The 22,883-nt window shown below is 41.6% G+C and overlaps 1 protein-coding gene across 7 annotated transcripts in view; it reads right to left on the reverse strand.

The window, feature by feature from the left end:
- The window catches only part of CPS1 (carbamoyl-phosphate synthase 1), a 113,763-nt gene that overhangs the window by 12,071 nt on the left and 78,809 nt on the right, over positions 1-22,883 (reverse strand). For 5 of the 7 annotated variants that reach the window (XR_014948375.1, XM_085553501.1, XM_085553502.1 and 2 more), the window contains 11 exons: positions 20,932-21,073; positions 19,361-19,426; positions 18,774-18,837; positions 16,216-16,397; positions 10,853-11,047; positions 10,416-10,483; positions 8,367-8,442; positions 5,790-5,867; positions 4,710-4,817; positions 3,505-3,594; positions 2,057-2,227 (listed from right to left, as the gene is read on the reverse strand). Coding sequence is in view for 5 of the 7 variants with exons in the window: in XM_085553501.1 (XP_085409627.1) it covers positions 2,057-2,227; positions 3,505-3,594; positions 4,710-4,817; positions 5,790-5,867; positions 8,367-8,442; positions 10,416-10,483; positions 10,853-11,047; positions 16,216-16,397; positions 18,774-18,837; positions 19,361-19,426; positions 20,932-21,073 (1,240 nt within the window). In the remaining 2 variants the exon portion in view is untranslated. Of the gene's footprint in view, positions 1-2,056; positions 2,228-3,504; positions 3,595-4,709; positions 4,818-5,789; positions 5,868-8,366; positions 8,443-10,415; positions 10,484-10,852; positions 11,048-16,215; positions 16,398-18,773; positions 18,838-19,360; positions 19,427-20,931; positions 21,074-22,883 lie in introns of those variants that run through there. The other 2 variants (XM_085553503.1, XR_014948376.1) reach the window with 2 other exon arrangements.

Below are 22,883 nucleotides of genomic sequence, written 5' to 3' on the forward strand. Positions count from 1 at the left end.
TTTTTCCCTTTCTCTCTCAAAAATACACACCACTAATTTCTGTCTAACCCTCACATGGGTGTATTACAGCTACTGATTATCTTCATTACTGTTATGTGAAGTTAGGACATAGCAGTATCATTAACCTCTAAGTTCTCTTGTCTAATTTAGCTTTATTTAAAAAAATAAAGAAAGAAAGAATAGAACAATAAATCTCTGGTAAAGAGCCTGTGACCACATGTGAGAAACATTCCAGAACAATGGTCTACTAATTAATGATTTTTTACAGGTTATTTTAACTATCTTAAACTACTACAGATATTTACATAAAGACAGCATCGTTGCTGCTTAGAGAAGATTCTGGTTTAGAATCCAAAGACATAATTCTGTGCTTGGAGGTCCTGGAGATAATACTGCAGGCAAGACGGATGCTGCTTCATGGCACCTAACACTGACCAACTAAAATGTGACAGAGCAATTTCTCTGTGAGAGGTTTCTCAGCGGATGTCATCTGTCATGGTGACTTTTAGATCAGTTTTGCTTCTTCTGTAAGAGAAAATTTTTACAGTAGCCAACTCTCCTGTCTCATGCCGAGATCTGACAGTCAAGGTGGATTATTTTTAATGCATGTCTTAGGAGGTAACAATCAAGGAAAGTCTTCCAACCAGTCCCCTAACTTTTGTCTGCTGTCAATGTGAAAATCAATCTGAAAGAACAGACTCTGCCTGGTACTGAAGATAAATCTTATGTAAAAACTTAGCCAGTTATGATCTATCCATGATTTAATCTTGGTCAGGATGAACATGTTTCACTCTGAAAAGAAAGACGGCAAGGCAATATTTTGGGCACTAAAACTAAATTGACGGGACTCCAAATTCACAAAGGAGAAGCTACGTTGAGAATGAAAGCAAATTCATATTCTCTTCCTAGAGCACTTCTGAACTGCTGGAGATACAAAATCCCACTTCCATGCGAATACTCCTACTAATAAAACCATAAAAGGATAGAAATTACTATGCTCAAGTAATGAGAACCAGGTTTAACAGGAATGCTTTTCCAAGTTCAGCATTTCCAAATGCATTAGCGGGGTTTTATATTTGACAAACTCACATAGAACAAAAGCAGTACAAAAGGCTTTGTAGCAAAATTTTCAAGAAAATAGCTGGGTTTTCTGCTCTGTAGCCCACATTCCCAGGAGAGATGAAAATCTTGACTGTTTAGCTAACAACAAACAGCAACAGAAGCCCTGAGTCTAAATAACAGAAGCTCACAGAAATAAACGGCACTCAAAAATAACAAAAAACCCTCAGACTAGACTTCCAGAAAAACACTCATCTGTGGTATCAAAAGAAAGCGTTAGCTTGCTTCCAGACTGAAGATTTTGTTAGCGGAAAGATGTTATTTCCTATTCTTTCAGTTCTCACTTAATATGGAAGCTATTCAAGCTTCAAAGTTCCTGTACAAGCAATTCTCATTATCAATCATATCCTTGCACTGCTGCTCTAGATTTTTACGAGTAAGAACTTTGATTTTTTTTCTTCCACCAAGCATTCAAAACATTTATAGCACATTCTGGTATCTCAAGTGCTGTATAAATCTAGTAATTCTGAAAAGTAACATCTTGGCCCCACTGAATTCAATGAATACAAGACTTTAACCCTCCTTTAACTGGCGATACACATAAAAGAGGTTCTGTGCATTCAACAAAGGCCCACGTCCCAATCCTTGAAGATAAAACCTGGAAGCACCCAAACTAAATTTGTACACGTCCACACATAGATCAGACAGCATTACAAAAAGGTTTCAGCATACAGTTCTTCAAGTCCAGATCCCTCAGACAGTTTGGAATCATAATTCACAACAGGTTAAATACCAAGAAAAAAGGGAGATTGTTGCTGTTCAAAACGGGATAATTTCCCTTAAATGTCTCTAAAATTCCCAACACACATTATCACAAAAGAAACTGGAAAGAGTCAATGTGGCCAATATGTAAATTGTTCTGCAGGCATCAACGTACTCGTTAATGTCTATTAACATGCTAAGTGCTGGCTCCCTTGTAGACTTTTTGAAACCATACCTTAATCCCAACGTATTTGGATGGAATAATGGGATGCTCCAGTGTCGGGAGGGATGACTCATTAACCTCATTTCCAGTCATCACTTTTGTGGCCACATCAATGAAGTCCACACCCAGAGTCTTGGATACAAAAGGAAAGGAACGAGAAGCCCGCAAGTTGCACTCTATTACCTGATGGGATTAGGACGGAGAAATGCTTCAGTCAGTTGCTGTGCAACAAGGAAACAAATTAATCGTGTCTCTGGAAATCAGTCTTTACTCCTCTTGGCAGAGATGGTCTTCAGACAGCCGAATAAGAGACAGTAAAGCTGTGTTAAATGTTACAAAGAGCAACAAGGGATGGGAAGCTGGCAATTTGAGATAGAAGACTGCAATGTTCTGCAGCTGAGTTTCATCTCTGCTGTCCGCAGATCTCACTAGAAATTGTTTTATACTATACCCTAAATTAATGCACAAACAGCATGAGCATTTATGCAGAAGCACTAGGTACAAGCTTGAGAAGCCCTCCTTGTTCCTTTTTCATGGTAATAGCACTTTCCCAGCTAGACTTGCCTCATCTTCATATGGAAGGCATTCGGTGACGAAGGCATGAAGCAGTTCTTGCATCTTCCTGAGAAGCAGGCCACCAAATCCATTAGCAAGAAGCTAAGTGTCTTAAGTGAAGACAAAGGGGCAGAAAGGCAGGGCAAGAATAGTTAAGTTAAAAGAGAAAGAAAAAGAGGGATTAATCCAGAAAAAAAAAAAGGCTGAAGGAAAACAACGAAGGAAGACTCTGTCCTATTCCAGAAGCCTCTATTCCGATGTAGAGTTTCTGAATAACTGCGTGAAATAAAAGAAATGTGAGGAACAGTTCAGTATGTTTTCCTCAACAAACAGCCCAAACAGCATCTTGCACCAGTAACATCTCTTCCACACCATGTCAGGATTTGCATCCATTCATTGCTACCTCAATCATACTCTGCTCTCACTGCTCTGATCTTCCTCCAGGAGGAATAGAAAACCAACAGTCACTCATGAAGGGTCAGACATCTACCATACTTCTGTTACTGATAGCTATCAAGACCACACTACTTAAAAAACCATGTTAGCAGCTTATATTAAAAGCTTCATTGCTTATATTGTCCTGCTTTCTTTCCAGTAACACGGAAAGCTTATCTTAATAATCGAAACAGCTAAAGACTAGAGGGGATATCTGAGAGCTGAAAGCAATGACATTTAGTTCACAGGATGAGGCATGGGTCTCGGTGCTGTCCATCCTACTAAATACTGACGATTTTAGGAAGGACAAAAGCCACGGTGAAATTAAGCTACTGCTGATGGACACGCCATAAGTTACAAATCCAAAGCTGTAACTGCCACAGAGCTTTTCTGACAGAGACTGCAGGAACTACGCACCTAACTATTCCCAGCAGAGTACACCTTTCCTTGTCAGTCACAAGAGCACTTACCAGCACATTATTGCCTCGTACCAAGAACTGCACGTTGAATGGACCAGAGATGGCAAAGGCATTTGCAATCTTTTTTGTAGCAGATTTTACCTAACAAAGATAATACACATTATATATATAAGCAAAAATCGCACAAAACAGCACCATATCAACAAATCATCTCACATGTGGATTCCTTAAAATATTCCAACTCTGCTAGTGCATTGTTTTTCAATATAGCCTCATTTAGGCAATAAAAGTATATTTCAGAAGCAAAGAACATTCTGGTAACCCAGAACCTGAGGCTTCATTTGACTGCAGAAGTAAAAACAAAGTTTCGTGTGTATTTTAAAAGGGGAGCAGGGGAAGAGAGAGAATAAAAACCTGTCCTGTCCATCGCAACTCCAACACTGCATACTGCAGCTTGTATAACTCTTAGTGAAATAAAGAGTACTGATGATTATCTACTTGGCATTACAGGCATCCCAAAAGTCTTTCACCAACAAGCCTGTCCCATCAGTGGGAGGTGTGTGAGCAGAAATACTCCTGACCAAACTGAGAGAAAACCGTGGCCCTAATTTTCTGGTCTGAAAGAAACCACACACTATTTTAGCACAAGTCTTTGAATAGCTTGGCTTCTGAAGATGGCTACTGCCAGAAACAAGGCCTTGGACATTTCTATAAGCAGAGTTGGGGCACAGACAGGATGACATCACGAAAGACTGCATATTCATTTAGTATATTCATGTTGACAACTAGCTCCATATTACTAGGTTTATTCTTCAAAGGGGAAAATAGTGAAATTAGGTCAGGTTCATTCATTCTGATATCCTTTCCAGAAAAGATATACAGCTAAAAAGATCTAATCATTTAAGGACCAGGGAGAACAAGTGTAAAGTGAACCCTGGCATACACATGGATAGGATGCTCCTCTACTGCAAACAAGTTTATCCAAAGTAAACAAGACAAAGAAACCCAACAAATCTGAAAGTGTGTACTTCTACTGCTTGAATTATTGGGACACAGTTCAGGTGGTCTTATAAATGCAGCAGAGAGAGTCACAGGGAGCACTCTGATGTCCTACATTTCCAGAAATCACACTGGCTTTAAAAAAACAAAAAACAAACACATTGCTGATTTCTCCTGAATTTTCCTTTCAATTTCTCCCAAGCAAGGAGATAGCTGAAACAAATAGATTTTCTCCTTTCTCTTTTCATTACACCTACCTTCTCCAAAGCTCCCTGGCTAATAGTCTGTGTGGGTAACATGAGAGTGGCATCTCCAGAGTGAACACCAGCATCCTCCACGTGCTCTGAAACAGCATGTGCAATAACCTGCATGTAATGAGCCAGTAATTAGTCACATCGCAGTCTCTTACAAGGGAGGTGCCCTCATCTCCCTGCCCTCTGTTAGGCACAGGCCAGCAGGCTCTCGAATAGAGCTGTATCCCAAAGCAAAAAGAGATGGTTCAAGAAGGAAATCACCCCAAATTCTGGGGGAAAATACATCTAAAACCTAACACAGGGCATATGAAAAAGAGAATGATGTCAGTTTCTATCACACTGAGCTTCAGCAAATGGAGAATGGTAAATTGTACACGGCTTGGAGATCCTATGACCTCCAGTAACATATATGGATTTAGAAGCTAACAGCTCATTAGACTTTAAACCTCATCTTTAAGCTCTCCTGCCCATGAAGACCAGAAAATGTCCCCCCAGATTTGTCTAGGCTTGCTTACTCTTTTACAGAATTTTAATTGCAGAGAAAAACAATGAGGTGAAATTCAAACCTCAGGGTTTAAGCTAAATGAAGTCGCATCAAGGTGCACCATCTTGATACCCAAAAAGACAACGATCTTGTCTTCTGGTTAAAAATGAAGATTGGAAACAGAGCACTTCTGTAAAATGAGCAGCTTGTGATTGCTTGTGAAAACTGTATTTGATCAGCAATGAAACACAAGGGGAAGCTGTAGCAATAAAAACATGTAATACCATAACACATGCTAGCAATTCTGATGCAAGTCATTTGTGAAGCCAGCAATCTGCAAATCTGTAACAATTTTATTCTAAAGGACCTGTTAATGTGACTGAGCAGTGCTTAAAGCAAAAATAATGTATGTAAACAAATAATTCAGGTGTATACAATAAAGTATTTGAATCGTGATGTTTCTGAACCTCAGACAAATCCCTCTTCTCTTATTTCTCTGCTCTTCTCAGCACCACATAGCAAGTCATTAAAACCAGACATTTTTACAAATCCCATATCTTAGAAAAAATTTAATATTAAAGAAAAGCAAAAGTTCTTACTCTTCCTGCCTTGGCTACAGCATCCATTTCCACCTCGCGGGCATCTTCAATAAATTTAGTGAGTACCACCGGGTGATCCTGTCATCATGACAAGACAGAATAAGAAAGCTTTTATTTGATAGTATTTGTGGATCATCTAAGCACTCTGCTATTCAGCACAGGAAAAGCTGTGGAGTGGAGTCTCACAACACCAATCTATTAATATCCTTATTCCACAGACAAGTGAACTTTGCCAAAGAAATAACTGGAGAAAACTTCACATGATTTCCCCAAAGCCACGGAGCCCTGTACAAAGTGTCACTATGACAGAGAATTTGCAGGCAAAAATACTAAGGGCTTTCAGGTGACACCATGACAGAAAGAAGATAGTGGGTTACTTGCACAGACGCAGTGATCTCTGATCTTGCCTCCTTACCTCTGAGATCTTCACTGTGTCCCTGCTCTGAGTCACGCAGCCATCTCTCTGGGCATACTGCTTCTCCGATTAACTGATTCTTGGCATACTTAATGACACTGAGAGTGGCTGTTTGCTATGTCAGTAAGTCACACATTTTAGGAATGGGTTGGTTGTCTTTCTCATTTCCCTGCCTGGTTTCCTAAGTCTCCCAGGGAGAAGCTGCCACTAATTATAGCCAGCTGGGATCAACTTGCCCTTGACTCTCGGGTTCCCTTGTACACACAATTTTCCTCCCTCTTCTTCCCACCCATCTCTGGGATGTCAGCACACACCTGCCCAATGCTTTCTCCTCCCAGCCACCTCCTCTCCAACAGATGGTTAAAAATCTAATCCACGTTCTTCCAGGCCAGCTTTATGTTTCAACATTTTAACTGTCCCATCCACTATTAACTGTCTGTTATTTATTAGAGAATAAAAGGGAATAAATGACAGCCTGGGCATGCTCAAAAGACTCCTCTTGAAAAAATATAAAGCAGCTTTGAAAGTTACCAGACACAATTCCTTACATTTATCAGTGCAAGGGTAAATTCACAGGCAAGGACAATGCCACAGCCTCTGCTGTTTCATAAATTTAGTGGCTCGTGTCCTGCAACTTTCTGTTGTGCTGCAGTTTTTCATAAGGAGATGTTAGATATGCACACAACCTTGTTTATTCCAATCTATCGCAAATCTTGCAAAAAGTTTTGAACATTACTGACAACATAAATGCCATAATGAGACAACACCATAATAGCAAAGTGGCTAAAACAAGGCACCTGACCCATGTTCTGTTATCTGGAGATATTTTGTTGGGTGAAGCAGAAATAGGAAAACCTTTGTAATAGAAAAATGAAGTCTGTCCCATACAGAAGCTCATTTTCAGTTGTACACTCACAGTTAATTCAGTGGAATCAACTACAACCCATAAAGCCTTAATGAAACTAAAAATCTCCCTAATTTAAAAGAATATGGTACTCCCGTTGTTTTCATTTTTGCTAGTTCAGCTTCAGCTACATTAAGGCTGTTAACAAAATAAAAACATTGCATGAAAAAAAGAAGTCTTCCTTTTGCAGCCTGACTTAACTAGCAAAACTTTAGCATGTAAATTTACCATACATCTCTGCAGGATCAGGGCCAGAGCACCCACAAAGTAATTGTGTGACCAAGAAGTACAGCTGCTCATGTCTGCAGCATAGAGGCAAGTACTGGTGTAGCAGAAATGACCATCGCACAGACCCAAAGGGAACAGCTCTTCTTTTCCCCAGGAATACTTCATGCATTGCAAGCTCCACAGCCCCCCACAGGGCCTTCTGTACCAGGACTGAGATTCTCAGTAATGAAAAGCTGCGTTGCCCAAATGAAGTCAATCAAGCTGTGACAATTTAAGCTGATGAAGCTCACTTTCCTGGGCCACAGTAGGAAGCTACAGCAACTACGACAGCACTATCCCAAAGAGGGATCATTCAAAAACATAAAGAAATAAATAAAACCACCTCAACCAAAAAAGGGGGGGAGGGAATCAAAAGAAAACAGACAAAACCCAAACAGATGAAAGGTCAGACTCAAGACTGTGTATATTATCATTTCAAGCTCTGTCGTTTCATTTTCTCCTCCCACACTCTCAGCTCTCTGAACATCCCTCATCCAATATAATACCAATGATGAGTATAAAAGAAATTCATGCTTTGAGTTGTTTGCTATGTTCTGAAGCACTCGGGTCTTTGGGGAATTGCTGAGATTTTCCTTTACTACATTTCTATGTACTGTCCCAAATCCTTCCCATTGGTAGGAAAAAAGACATTGAAAAAATCCCCAAATCAAGTTTTGAAGAACTTTTAAAATCAAAATCTTTCGTCTTCTGCTTTACATACTCTGAAGGTCAATAACCCCACCTAACTAACAGTAAGCAAGAAGCTGTCCTGCTTCTGTATCAGAAGAAACTCAGAGTATTATTTGCACGCTTAAATGTCATAGCAAAAGCTCGCAATGGTTCCTGAATTCAAGATCTGCCCTTTTGGGAATGAACCGAGGGGTCAAACTCTAATTTCACTGGCTCCTCAGAAACAGATGGAAAACAGAACAGGTGAAAATGACACAGCAGGAACAAAACGTAATAGCAGCAGCAGGGCAAAGACTGGTACCTGAGAGACTCTGGTGGCTTCCACTAAGAACTTTTTCATTTCCTCTTCAGTGAATACTACATTCATTGCTGACCCACTGTAGGAATGAAAACACAAAACAATCAGCTTCCCTTGTCACCGCATGGGAGACCTGTGAGCACCAGACACCACAACACAGGGCTGCCAGATACCTTTATGTGACAGACCAGCGGAGCGAGATCCTGACTTAAGCCATATGCTCACTCCCCTCAGCTGAAAGAAAGGCAGCTCTGGTACCTCGCAGACCTCCATTATACTCGTCAGAGCTCACGGCATAACACACTGCTCAGAGACAGCCCAACTGCTCTCTGGCAACAGGTGAAGTCAGGAATGCACAGGCCACAGCATGTTCTGACAGTGTAAACAAAGGTGAAAACAGGCTGCTCTTAGCCACCTCTTTCCTTAGGCTTTAGGAGAAGGGCAGAGCAGATACAGATGTAGATGAAAGCTGCTTTGAAATGCAACTCCTAATAATATCAGACAGGAGGATTAGGGAGAACGTGGGTCAGAGTCAGTAATTTGATAAGATGCAACAATGTTCATTTCTACCACTGCTGCCCAGCTTCCTCCTCATTTTGAGGAGCAAGCCCACGGAGGCTGTGGAGAAAAGTAGAGGAAGAATCTACCCCACCATAACAGTCACTTTAACCTAAGGTAAATAGACACAAGTACCTACATGCTTCTATTTAACTGGACTACATCTTCAGCTGATGTAAATCAATAGAGTTCAATTAAATCCATGGATCTATGTTAGCTGCACCACTGAGGATGTGAACTGGTGCACACAGCACATAACCAGGGAGGAAATGCATTTAGTTTTCAGAGGCAACTAGCAAATATTAAAGGCCGTGAGTGTTCAAAGGATAAAGTCTAGCTGTGGACCTGCTGCTGTTCTGCAAATAGAAGCCAGACAGGATGCTGTGCAAGAGTGTTTCACTTTCCATATCTTCAAGCTTGACATTCTCCAGTTCCATCTTCCTGAAAATTCCCTCATCTGTCCTGAAGTTCCTCTAACCTTGAAAAACCCAAAACACCTTAGAAATACTGCTTTACCAAACACTTACTTGGAATGGGTTTATACTTTCCATTTATACAAATGGAAACAAGTTAAAAAGAGCGCATCCTAAAAATTCAGAACGTGACATCAGGAACACTTTCTAATTTGCCCTCCTGATCAAAGCTCGGGCTTTTAACTTGGATTTGCAACTTTACTGCAAGCTTCAGAAACTGGACGGAAAAGTCGCAATCAACACTCTTTACTGAAGGATATTTTCTAGAGATTGAACATACATGAAATTGTTCTCTTTATCTTTTTATTTTACATTATTTTCACCTCGATATGTTCCTTTTCACGTGAAAAGGATCCTGTCTCCAATTTATTCGCACTTGTAAATTGTGCCCAGCAAACTGCCTCTTTGTGCCTAGTCAGCTCTGAAGAAACTCCTCACAGAGTAGAGCGATCATTCAAAACCTGTGTGAGCACTGATGAAACTTCTTCAAAAAGTCTAGCTGTCGGAAATGTGCAGTTCTGTACAATGTCTATTTAAAGAGAAACAGCTGCCGCAGTGTAGGGACATAAAACATGCCTGAAAGCAGAGAAGTATGGCAAATAAGAAGCTAAATTCAAAAGATGTGCTGTCATTTTCTGGTAACAGATGCCAACCTCAATAAATGGCCTCAGCATGCTGCCTTCTGACTTTCCTGGTGGCAAACAATCTTGTGGCTTAATTGTATAAGCAGTAGTTTCAGGAACCTGAAGAAATACCCCAGATGGCTTGAGGTTTTTGGCCTCGAGACACAAAAAGGCAGTTCAACTGATCAGACATTCTTACAATTACATTCTACCTTTCATCTACGCCTGAGAGATGTAAGGAATCCACTGGATTCCTTTATTGGTATTGAGCAGCTGTCCCACCCGGGACTGGCAGTTTTAAGCTGCACGCACCTAGCAAAATGTTCTCCCCGAGGCCCTAGAATGACTTGTCTCAAGAAGGCTTTTTGACCACATACTCCCAGCCTGATGACCCTTACCTTAGGACATAGGAAGGCCTCAGCAAACATGGGTAACTCACAGAGCCTGCAAATTCAACTGCATCTCTCTAAAGACAGGGAAGGAAAACATGCTGTGAACAAGAACATATTTTAGTCATACCAACATTTCCATTCTAACTGCATTTATACTTAAAGACAAAACAAAAAACCAAATCACAGTAGAGTGCTACAGAACGTACTGAACAGAGTACATGACTTCTCTGTTCTAGAGTTGTCATGCTTAGACCTTCCTATAGTGCTTCAGCAGAAAAAGCAGAGGCGCTGACAGGTCTTGGAAGTTCTTCAACATGAGCAGTAAAAAAAGTAAATTAAGACAGTCAAATGTCTTCAGAATCTTGAAATGTATCAGTAAGTTGGTCCCTATGAACAGATGCTCAGAACGCCCAGAGATGTTTTTGTTTCCCAGATGCACTTACCAGAGTGCTGACAGCCTTCCAGGGAGCTTGAGCCACGTGCAGCTCATCCAAAACAGCTGAGAAAATGGAGCGATCTTCTGCCCGGTTGATCTGCAAAGGATGCGTGCCAAGGATCTTCACTCCACTCTGGTGTAGCGGCACTGCCAAGTTATTGGGAATCTGCCCACCCACAGAAATAATGCAGCCACTACATCCCTGTTGGTAGAGGGAAAACAGCACAGTTGCATCCACGTCAGCTTAATATTAAAAACTGTTCAAACTAATGATTCAACATACAGATGATATCATTTTAAGATTGTTATGAGCAGATCATAACTTTTATGATGCAGAGGTACCCAGGTTGCAAAGGGTGATTCAGAATGTAGCCTCTTGGAATAAAATCACTGTCCTCCTCGATGTCATCAACAGACAGCAGTAACTTGATATCCAATTCCCCAGGAAACCCAGGAGTCTGCAATGTTCTCGTATTTTTGATACCAAGCCAAGATTTTACAAATTCTGCCAGAACCACAAACTACTACTTTGTTTCCATGTCCTATTAAGGGACTACTGCTTTCCCAGTGAGGATAAGCACCAGGCTGACACATGCTCCTTCGATTTGCACGGGAAGGGAGCTCCGCTACAAACACATCAAGCCTTGCAACACAATTCAGAACTCTGCTCCGTGGGATCAGGTCTCTCTCCCTTCCTCCTCACATGTGGACATGGGGACCATCACTTCAGCAGAGCCCTACTGTGGCCATCAGACATAACAGCACAAATAAACAAGGTGTTTTAGGTCTTCCTTCTTTCAGAGCCCTGCTCTGCCAGGAATACAGCCCTATGGCCAGGGACTGCCAGAGCAGCAGACATCCACACAAACTTTTTTTCACTAGACATAAGGCAGTAGCCCCCAACAGAGTGGCAACTGAAAACAACTGGAAGGTTTTCTTCTCATTGTTTCTTTCCTCCTATGCCAGCACACTTATTTGCTAAGCCAACATCCTTTCCTAGCCCCAGCAAGCAAGCCCTAGGGAGCCCTCACTGCTGACCCCTCACTGCCTCGTACACAGCCAAGCAGCAAGTTGTTCATCAGAGCCCAATCCATCAGGCAGCCTGTGGGGGAGAATTACTTAAGATATATGTCACCCTTTATTTTAATTCATTCTCAGTATTCTAAACTAGCTCTTCCTTTCTGGTAGCACAAGTATTTAAGTCAGACTCTCAAATCTGCTCTTTTCTATGCAGGTTTTCAGTACCTTACACTCCAGAAGCAGATGAGGTAGGACAGGTGGCACAGTGTCCTCCGCTCCCAATGGCACATTTTTTGTTTGTGCCTGGGCAACCACAACATTTTACCACAGGAAATAAGAAATGACAAATAACAAGAGATAGCTGAGCTTCCTTGCAAACACACATCCTTCTTCAGGTGCAAATATGGCTTTCATTGTACTTTATTAAATAGACTCCTGAAGACTTTCAAGTACAATATAGCTTGGTAGGGAAATTTTCACTAGTAAAAATAACAGGTTTTCAAGTACCTGAAACAATTATAGTGAAGTGAATTACATTCAGATCATTTAATAATTAAGGGTAATTAAATAATGGTTCCTTTAATTCTAAATTAAAGCCAGTGAAACTTGGCCCAGAGGAGAATCAGGCCCACGGTACAGCCGTAGAAATGAGCTCTTTTGAATTACATGTGTTATACAGTTTCACCCACCTCTAGCAAATGAGAAACATAAATCAACATCCAGTGCACAGTGATCCATGGTTTGGCTCTATCTTTTAGAGTATCAGTGTTCTTTTAATGAACAAGGGTGTTTCTCCTGGAGAAAGTTATCCCAACTGGCCTTCCTGGAAGAGGAACTTCTTAATGAGGGATTTAAAGGATTTTAAAGGATTTAGAATGGAAGATCCATAAGCTGTGAGCAGAATGGTCCAGAAGTGACTCAGAAAAAAATAGATGATAAATGCTAGTATAAATCCTGCTCAACTTTGATGAGGATAATTTCCTACCATAATAAAGATCTGCTCAAAAAGCCTGGCATTTAAGAAGCACTTGTTATCCCAAGGCCTCAAGATTACTCATTTGCCTTACATGCCAATATACGGTGCAAGAGACGATGTTTTTTCCTAATCTTTACCCATTTGCTTATGGCATACAGCTGCTGGCCAACAGAAACCGTCTGAAAGAGCTTAGGATGGGGGAGTGAAAAATACTTCATTAGCATAGGGTGTAGTGAGGACAGAGGCTGGTTTTTGCCCACTTGGGGCCATCTCCTGACATCAGAGCTCATCATCTCCAACTCTGAAGAAAAAAATCTGTTCCTTGCTGAGTCTCTGAAACACCTTGAGCTTCCAGAAACATCCAAAACATGGTCCTTATCTCGGATCCTGGACTCTCTATCATCCCTCATTGATGAGAACCTGGCAGTGAATAAGCAAACCCTTCTCGCAGCTTGGAAAAGTTCTTGTTTGATAAAAAGTCAGCCTAGCTTTGATGGCAAGGTCAACAACATTGTAATCTATCCTTAACATATTTCAACCACAAATGTCCCAGCAAATGGCATCTCCTCAGCTGCTGCTCATTTCCTCCTTCAAAGCAATTCCAGTCACTGAGCCACTAAAATCAAAATAGTGCCTACCTCAAAGTCGGGATGGCATCGGGGACTCCGAGGAGACAGAGGAGGCAGCTTACTTGAGCAGAAAGCAAAGAATCACACACTCATTTTTAATCAAAAAGAACGATAAACTGAGGCCCAGTTGCTGCTTAATTCCCCCTTTAAAACTCTGCTGTTATCTCCCAAAGAATGCTCTCGACTTAAGAGCAGCCCCCTGCCCCGCTAAGGTATGGGACCACACTGCTGAGAAACACAGGCACAGAGAAACAGACTTTGCTGCGTATCAGTTTGTCATCAGCCGTATTTTAATTATAAAGAAGATGAGTAATATCCTTGCCAATGAGTAGCTTTAAAATATACTCTGTACATAGTCTAGTGAAAGAAGCCTAGAGAGAATTATTTTCCCCTTTACAATAAAAATCGCTCTTTTTATTACTACCTTGCTTTTATGCCATTAGTAATAGAGTTGGGTTTTCTTTTTCCCTGAGTTTGAAAACAAATTAGACCATTAAAATTGTACCTAAGAGCCTCCTTTAGTTTTATGAATTGTTTCAGAATGATCCTGGAAACTGAAAAAGAATCAGAAGAGGCCCTCAAGCAGAGAGAATATTAAAATAAAAAGGGAACATCTTCTCCAGAAACAAAAAGCCAATAAATCTGAGGGAAGGATTTTTATTTATTTATTTTTTAAATTATTGTCCTCTCAGACTACCACCTAATTTTGCACTTCCATAGCAAATTAAAATTCCCACCAAAGCACAGCTCTACTCTGAAGAGCTGTCTCCGGTGTGTCAGAGCAGCTGGGGATGTTGACTAGACAGGGAGACAGTCAGCTCAGTACATCGCCAGAACAGCCCTGTGCCAAGCTTTGAGCAATACGTGGGAGGAAGTTTGGGGACCCCTGCCGATCTCGTCGGTCGACCCACTCCTCAATGGAGCCTCATCTGTCTAAATCAGAAAGGTGGGAAGAGTTGCCTGAAGCTCGGTGCTAACCCTAGCACTTAAGGAGCAGAGGAATCATCTCTGCTGGTGGCTAATGGCTTTATCCATTGTTTGCTGATAGTTTTACTACTGTTTGTCACTGCTCCAGAATGTTTCACAGTATTTACATCACTGATACCGTTCATTGCACACCAAAAGACCAGAAGAAGCACAGCCTTTACTAGGCTGAGACCCTAATGGGTATAACATCTCCAAAACAAACACCTTCGGCTCCAGGTACCACAGAATGCTGCTATTTGATGATGAGATCAGCAACATCTCCCAGCATAAGCAATGTCAGCCAATAGACCAAGTGCTGTGATCTCAAACTCACCAACCCCTGCTGTGACAAGCAGTACAATGCAAATGATGCACGTACAATTCTTTTCTCATATTTTTCCTTACAGAACTTGCTAATTACTAGTACTGTATGTCTGAATGAGAAGTTGTTCCCTCATCAGCTATCCCACCTCCTCCCTGATCCTGCAGTAATTAGACTCTGTGTGTCATGGATGTTATTTCTCTGACAAGCTGTCACACCAATTCATTCCATACACCAAGTTCAAGAGTTGAGTTTTGGTTAATTAAGTAAGTGTTCAACATTTATAGAGCTGAACTTCTCGGTCAATCCTTAAGCGTTCCAAAATAATCAGCCTTTAAGACTCCAGTGAACCACCAGAGTCTTTTAAACTGCCCTAAATCAACACCTAGCAGTAACTGTCCCTCTTTTTGTGAAAATGTAAAAAAGTAAAAGAACATGGAAAAAACAGCTAAGTACGAAGATGCAAGTTCAAAACGGACCTAAAAATAATTTGCAAGTGGCTTAAGACATGCTTAGAGACCAGGCCTTGAAATCTGATACGCTTTTGCCTGGTTCTGTATTTGGGAATAACTAAATTGTAGCCAGGCTATAAAAACATTTTAAAAACTATCTTCCATTCGCAAAGGAGCCGAGCTCAAATTGTCAAGTAATGGCAAAAAAAAGAGCCAAGGAAAGTCATAACATGACCTGGGTTCCTCACAGTTCTTTCAGTAAGTTGCACGTACCTCTGAAAATCTCAGTCATAAAATCTAAGTATATTACCAGTTAGAAATGAACATTTCCCATAGCAGAATCTACTGTTTTCACCATATATCCTCTTACCACCAAATCTTCCTGGGACTCCTCTCTGTCTTACCGTCACCAGTTCTGAACACTCGAAAACTGCCAGCAGACAAGGGCAACTTACGGATCAGATACCAGGACATCCTTCAGCTTGATGGGGATACAAATGTCCCTTCCTGACCTACCTGCACTTCACACAATGCTTACCACACTGCCATTCTACTGTAAGGCCCAAGATCACAAGCCTCTGAGCACATCAGTGTCACGCAGATAAGTTGTTCTGCTTGCTTCAGGGAGAGTACTTGTGCTTAAAGTCAAGGATACACTTAAGTGCTAAAGCTCAGCACCACAAGGGCAGAACAATTTGTGCGATAAATGACTGTGCAGCAAATTAAATCTGCTTGTAAATATTGCACAATATGGCATCTTGCAAAATAAATTAATATTTATTTGGCATTCATTATTGAGCAGTCTGCTAGGAACATCAACGAGGTGTAAAATGCAACACGGGGATCCAAACCAAACAGCTTTAGCTAGCAAGCTCTCCCCTACCCCCAGCTGCTTCACAAAAGCAAGCTAGTGACATGAATTTTGACCAGTCTGGGCTGCTTTGTGGCTTTTTGTTGCTGCTTCTGCTTTTCCTTAATTTTTTTAAATTATTATTCTTTTTTTACCTCATATTGGTAGATGTCCAGAATCCTTTCCAGTGACATCTCCTCAAAGTACAGTCTGTCACACTCATCAAAATCTGTGCTCACCGTCTCCGGGTTGCAATTCACCACAACTGTTTTGTTGCCAAGCTGACGCAGCGTGCGGATACTGGAGACAGCACACCAATCAAACTCCACACTGCTGCCTGCCAGGAGACAGAAAAGCAGGCAAGGAAAGGATGGATGCAGGTAAGAAAACAAACAGACATTCTCAGCATTCGAGCTGAAAAAAAGAAAAGAGCCAGCATCGCCTCCTGTCAGCTCAGAGCATGAAATCTAATCACCCCCCCATGGAAACTAATCATCCATGAACATGGTCTTCCTAGAACCATAGGTGAGTTGGCTCAGCTGCTCAGGCCCCCAATATGTCTGTCATCCTCGTGCAACAAGTTTTGCCTGTCCTTGCTGCTCTTCCAGCTACTGCTGCCTCTCAGCCAGCCCATTTTGGGAAGAACTGAAGAGGAAAAAGCTTAGAGGTGACAAAAGGAGTGCACATCACAAAACAGTGCAGTTTACTCAATGAAACATGAAGCAATTGTACAGAGGCTGTTTGAAAAACAGAAGAGTGAATTAGGTGCTTTGTTGTGTTTTTTTTCCTTTGGTTTTGCTCTTTTGGCTTTTACCTCACAGAAAAGGACAGTATGGTTAGTCTAGTTAGTGGTTTTGACCTTCCTATGCACTGGCTCTAGTTATGGCAGACTGATAAACACTTTCAGAGCCTCTTTGTGAACCTTTTACCTCACAGTAAAGGCTGCAGTGCCTGCGGTATCACTCTGGGGCAGGCACATCCCAACTGTCGTGAACACTGAATAAGCACTGTGGCCACCCCTAAAGGAAAGATGTAAGGAAGGAGTCAGCAGGAACTCTGAAAATTCCTTGCTCTACACAGCAGGGGAACTGCAACTTTTGGCCGTGCTGTGGGACTTGGACAGTTCCAGAATCCAAACTGGATGTAACAGCCACTGTCCTACGCATTTCTGTGCTCAAACCTCTAAGAGGGGTAACACAGAATGATACACACTAAACAACATTGCTAAACAGTTATACTTGTGGTCTGCAAGAACACCTTGGCCTCATTGTGATGTGTTCCCAGTCATTACATGATCATTAACCATATCATCATTTTTTATATATAATTGTGTGACAAGATACACTGGAGATCCACGCTGCACTTAATTGCTGCCTCCACAACACCCAGTAACAAACAGATGGCTGGCACGGGTCACTTACTGATAAGCATACAGTTTATTTCCCTGCTTCTGTCTAGCAGCAATCTCAAAACATGTGTTGGCCTCAACTAAAACGCCACAGAAAAAAACAGGGAAATCAATTTTGGAAAAGCATGTTTCCCAGAAGGGTCACCAGATGCTCATACAACAATTTATTCCACCTCAACTATTCAAGAATTCTTATACAAAGAAGAAACCTCAACTATGGGACACGACGGTCAACTGCAATCCCCAGCAGACTGCTTTGGGCACTACCTGGGAACACAGCCAAACACACAGAGATATAATACAATACATCAAGCAAGAGTCAAATCCAGGCAGCAGGAAAAGTGAAGACAGCAAACTGGGAAAAGCATGCCACTTGCTTGACTTCAATGGATAATAGAAAAAAATAAAATATATCAACTTGGCTAGAGGTGTGAGAAGTGGTTTCCTCTATTAGCAGACTTAATTTAGAAACCTCTTTCAAAGATTGTCCTGGTCTAATCAAAGCTAAAGATCAGATAAAACCAATACCAGATACACCTATGTAAATTTTAGACACATCCTACCAACAGTACCAGATAGGTACCACGTAATCTGCCCATCCAAGCAAAACAAATGGATGTAGTTTAAATTCTAGCTTTCATAAACTGTCACTGCTACTCGTGAGGTGCAGAGCAAAAATATTTCTGAGGAACAAGCTATTTGTTTCTTGTCAATAATTGCAAGAAGGATCCATTAAAAGTGAAAGCAGTCATAAAGAATTCAGCACACACTGTCTAGGCAGTGTTCACAGCCATAAGGAAACTCCTTGGCTGCCTGAGAGGCTGAGTGTGTTGGAAAAAAAATGCATACAGAGAATTGGAGACAAATTAGATGAAGGTACCCAAATGTTATCACAGACACCTATGTTACAGTATTCAAACCCAAAATAAGTAACAAAGTACATATGAGCTGAAAGCAAAAATACCAAAGCTACCTGTGGCAGCAGTGAACTTCCAGACTAGATTCTTAAAAAAAAACAAAAAAACCTAAAACTTGGTAGAAATGACAACTTAGTGATGTGCTTTTGAGTTTCAAGTGAAAAGGAATAAAAAAGGAATAAAAATTCACCTGTGTTTTTTTTTTTCAGGGCATGAAATAAAGTCTCCAAGCAAGAATAAAAGGCAAACTTTGTGCTAGGAATCGATGTCCTGTGCACTGTGCTCTAGAGGGTTTTGTCACCACATCAGAAGAGGAACAAATGAACCACAAGAATATCCAAAGAAGGCTCAAGGGTACAAGGAAAACAGAGTTGTGAGAAAGATTTACCTATGTGATATGGTCCACAGCCCAACACCATCACTCCACAGTCATCAAATTTTACATCGTGTTCCTGAGAAGGGAGGGAAAGAAGTCATTAGGGTCCATACTCAGCAGCACCTAACTCCATGCTTCTAAGAACAAACAATTTGAGGTGTTCCGTCCATATCCAACAGCCTGATCCTTCAGGGCATAAGTCTGATGTCATTTACTGCAGTATTCAAGAAGCACAACTCCATTGGAACTTGTGGTGCTGCACTCAAACCAAAGAAGAGCTGACACCCCTAATCTGGCTATCTGAGCAGCTAAGGATTTAACGAGCTTTCACAAGAACAGATGCTAGGATGAGACAAGTGAGACATGAGTTCTATATTCCTAGCACCTGACCTCTGCACAGAGGATATCTGTACGGGTGATAGGAGACAAGATCCTAAAAACATAGGGGCATTAACACTAATGCACTGGATCACTGGGCTCTATCAAAGGAGATTTGTATGCATCACCATCCAAAATAATTGCTACAGAAAGCAAGATCACCAGAAATACTGCAGCACGGGGGAAACAGATCAAACAAGACAGCAATGAGTTGCACCTACCTGGCCATTGTATGTAACGTAGAGGTAATTAGTAACTGCTGGGTATTCTGCTGCCAGTGTGTCAATCTGTATGGGGGAAGGAGAGCACAGACTGTGTCTTCACCAGTGTAAGATTTTTCTCACACAGTTCCCTTTTTTCCCCCCACTTTCCTTTTCTTATTTCTGTCCTATTACTTTTTCCCACCACACCTTTCCTTAGAGGGACTTGATCAGAATTGCGATATGCTGACAACGCGGCAGATGCCTGGCCTACAGTTTAGCTAGCTGGATGCTCTGCTCTCTACCAACTCTTTCTAACCTGCAGACCCACATCTACATGGTAGGACAGCTCCCCAGCCCAAGAGCTTTTCCCAGCCAGCCCTTCTTGCCTCCACCTTCTTCATTCTTTAGTGTAAACCAATTATTACAGTTTACGTGCATGGTAAGTAGTCCACGTATGCTACCCACTACTGCTGAAGTCCCCTGAATGAACAGCTGAAACATTTCTAACACAGAATTCCAAACAGTGAACAGTACTAAAGCAGTCCTGGCAAGAATTTTTACATGTTACCAGTTAAATATCTTCCCAATCTTCAAGTATTTCCATGAATCCCCACTGGCGGTCCAAATGCTTGTGAATAATGAAGAATGTGACCTTAAGTCAATAGCACTATGTAAGTGTCTGCTGCTCATTACTGTTGCTATTACTGCAACTTGTACTTCATGGCTCACGAAGAAACATATGCTTTGATGCCACAAATGCTGCGTAAGTCAAATGACTTTATTAAGGGTACCTTGGCACAGAAATCAATCCAGCACCGCAATGTCATGTGCAAGAAAGAATGTAGTGCAAGAGCAGACATGTTCCTGTAGGCCAGGTGAGGACACAGAAGGAAAAGAGCAGCTGGGTAACAGAAGGAGATTTGGCATCTGGAATTGGGCCTGAGGATACAGATGGGCTTTTTCAGAAACACTGAGTAGCTTAGATTGGCTCTGTTAGTTTTTCTCCCCCCTCTTAAGGACAAAAAAAAACCAACCCAGCTGGTGGCAGTTTAATACCGACATACCTTAAATGCAGCAACAGAACACCTAGCAAAGCACTTGTGACACTGCCATGAATACTAGATAAGCTCATTACAGTCTGTGCTATCACAATGAATAGCAAATGAACCCATAGCAATAGGGCACTTCAAATAAAGTATCACCCTGTAAAAAGTTACTAGCGGCACAAAAGACATAAGCCACTTTTCATGGTCACCTCACAGTGGGCAAGAATCAGTCTTCTCAGCCATTTTCTGAAGCCAGGTAGCAACGCTCCCACCTCAGCCATAAAGGAAATGAAAAAGTCAGCACCTCCTCGGGGATATTCAATCTACAAATGCTTGATAGTACAGTGAGCCTTGCAGTACAGAGGTAACAGCTAGATGGGTAAAGTTTGTTCACTTCTAAATTTAGTGCCAAAACTCCCACTAATAACAACAGAGCCACGGTTTTCACTTTGTTTACCTCAACTGTTCTGAAGGACACAGAACCCTCGTGCTCATCGCCCTCTCAGAATCTCCCTCCCCAACCAGTGAGGTTTCTCACGGTACCTTTTTCACCCAGGGCACTACGTTCTTCCTCAGTCTCAGCTGGCGGCACTGGACTTCAGTCAGCCCCAGGCATTTCCCAATCTGTCTGTCTGAGAAGCCCATCTGTTTGGCCTTCCTCAGCGTCTCTTCTGGAATTTCTTCACTGGCATTAAAGGAACAAACAGAAAAAAAGAACTGCATGAAGCTTTACAGCAGTATTTAGATGACATGTGAATATTTGTGCCTTCCAAAGTGCACTGAGGTGCAGTTGCTATGGAAGTATGCACATAAAGGCAAAAAAAGAAGATGACCCAGCTAAACCATGCAATTCTTTGCATGAAAGATCTGTTTTCTGTAAGTCCTTGCTCTCTCGTTTCTGCTTCTAAGCAGTCCTAGTTTTTACAAGTTATTTCAGATACATTGCTTTCCCCCACTCGTCACAGCAGCTCATGGTTTCTTGCCCACTTTGCGTTATTCACCTTCTCCATTCTCTCTTTATACTCTCCATCACACACTTTTTTCTCTCTTACAGTGCTTCAGTTTCACTTTGTTTTGACTCCACCTATACCCCTGATAGTTCCTGCCTGTCTGTTTCTAAGCTACCTTTTCTAAGCCTAGCTTTTGCAAAAACATAAAAAGCCCTATGTATTTTTATCAGCACTTCTGCTTTTCATCTTCATTGCCAAGAGCATCCTTGCCTTCCCAATAAATCAATATTTTATGAGCAAGCAAGCTCTGAATCAGGAAAAAGGAAATGATTAACAAACAAGCAATTTTCCTAAATCAGAGCTTTTGAATTATGTCCTTTGCTTGATGGCGTTTTTAAATAAATAGCGTTATGTTATTTGAGTGGGAGGAGAGGGTAAGGCCACTTTATTGGAACGTGTCAGGAAGCTGAAGCATGAAAGACGACCATTGGATTGGATTTTCCACTTCAGCTTGTGGAGCAGCTCCATTGCCCTCAGTGAAGTCAGGCAAGCAGCAAAACAGGTGAGTCACAGAAGTGCCAAACCAGCTGATTCTCAGAGCAGCATTGCAAACAAGAAACTTTAGGGTTCAAATCCCTGGATAGGTGGGCTTTCCTCTATGTCTTCTCCAGTATCCCCCTTCCTTACTCTGCAGTGTGAGAACAGGATACTCCATACATCTACAAGAGTGTCAGCCAGGTTGGTGAGTACTCGCAGAAGGGAAGCAATCCCTGTAACTGCTATTCATCCCCAGCACCGGGTCCCAGCCTGGCAACCACATGGTAACTATCAGCCTGCTCTGTGCATAGAACCTAATTGAGGTTGAGTTTCCCAGGTTTTGGGAGGGCTTCCCAAAATAAAATCCACTTTCCAGCAACTCAACAGCCTGATTAAAACCTACAGCTTCCATGCACTAACTCCTCCTCCGCTGCAAAAGCTCCTCTGCTTCTGCAGAGCCCTTTCTACCTTCGGATTTCAGCTCAGAGGTAGAACTTCTTGTATGAAGTGTTAATGTCAGAATCGAAGGCATGGATAAATGTTTTACAGGAGAAAACAAGCAAGCAAAATCTGCCAACTCCCAGGCAAAACTGTTGCTAGCTATCACCAGTTATTAGGAAGGACGCAGCCATACCAGATTCTTCTCCTAGGTTCGGCATTCCCAAGGTAAAAGTGAGAAGACCAGATGACCCCAAGAAAATGAGCCTGTTCCCGCGCACGTTTGCTCCCTTGCTTTCACTGTGTCAGAAGCACACATTGAAGGTTGTCATCTGATTACCGACAAAAAAAGAAAATTGCCTTCATTTGCAGCTTATTTCAATTCACTTTTTTTTGGCTCTCATTATAACAAAATCACTCATCGCCACCCCCGCCAGCAGGGTGGACAGAAAAGAAGCAGCTGTAATTTTGCAATATGATTCCCTTTTTCTTAGGCTAGCAGCTTAAATCACCTTAGGTCATTACCATGATAACCTATCTTGGCTAAAGACATCCATGCAAATATGTAAC

Source organism: Coturnix japonica, chromosome 7 (genome assembly GCF_054131305.1).
Source record: "Coturnix japonica strain WE chromosome 7, WE-NBRP24, whole genome shotgun sequence".
In the NCBI taxonomy this organism is placed as follows: domain Eukaryota; kingdom Metazoa; phylum Chordata; class Aves; order Galliformes; family Phasianidae; genus Coturnix; species Coturnix japonica.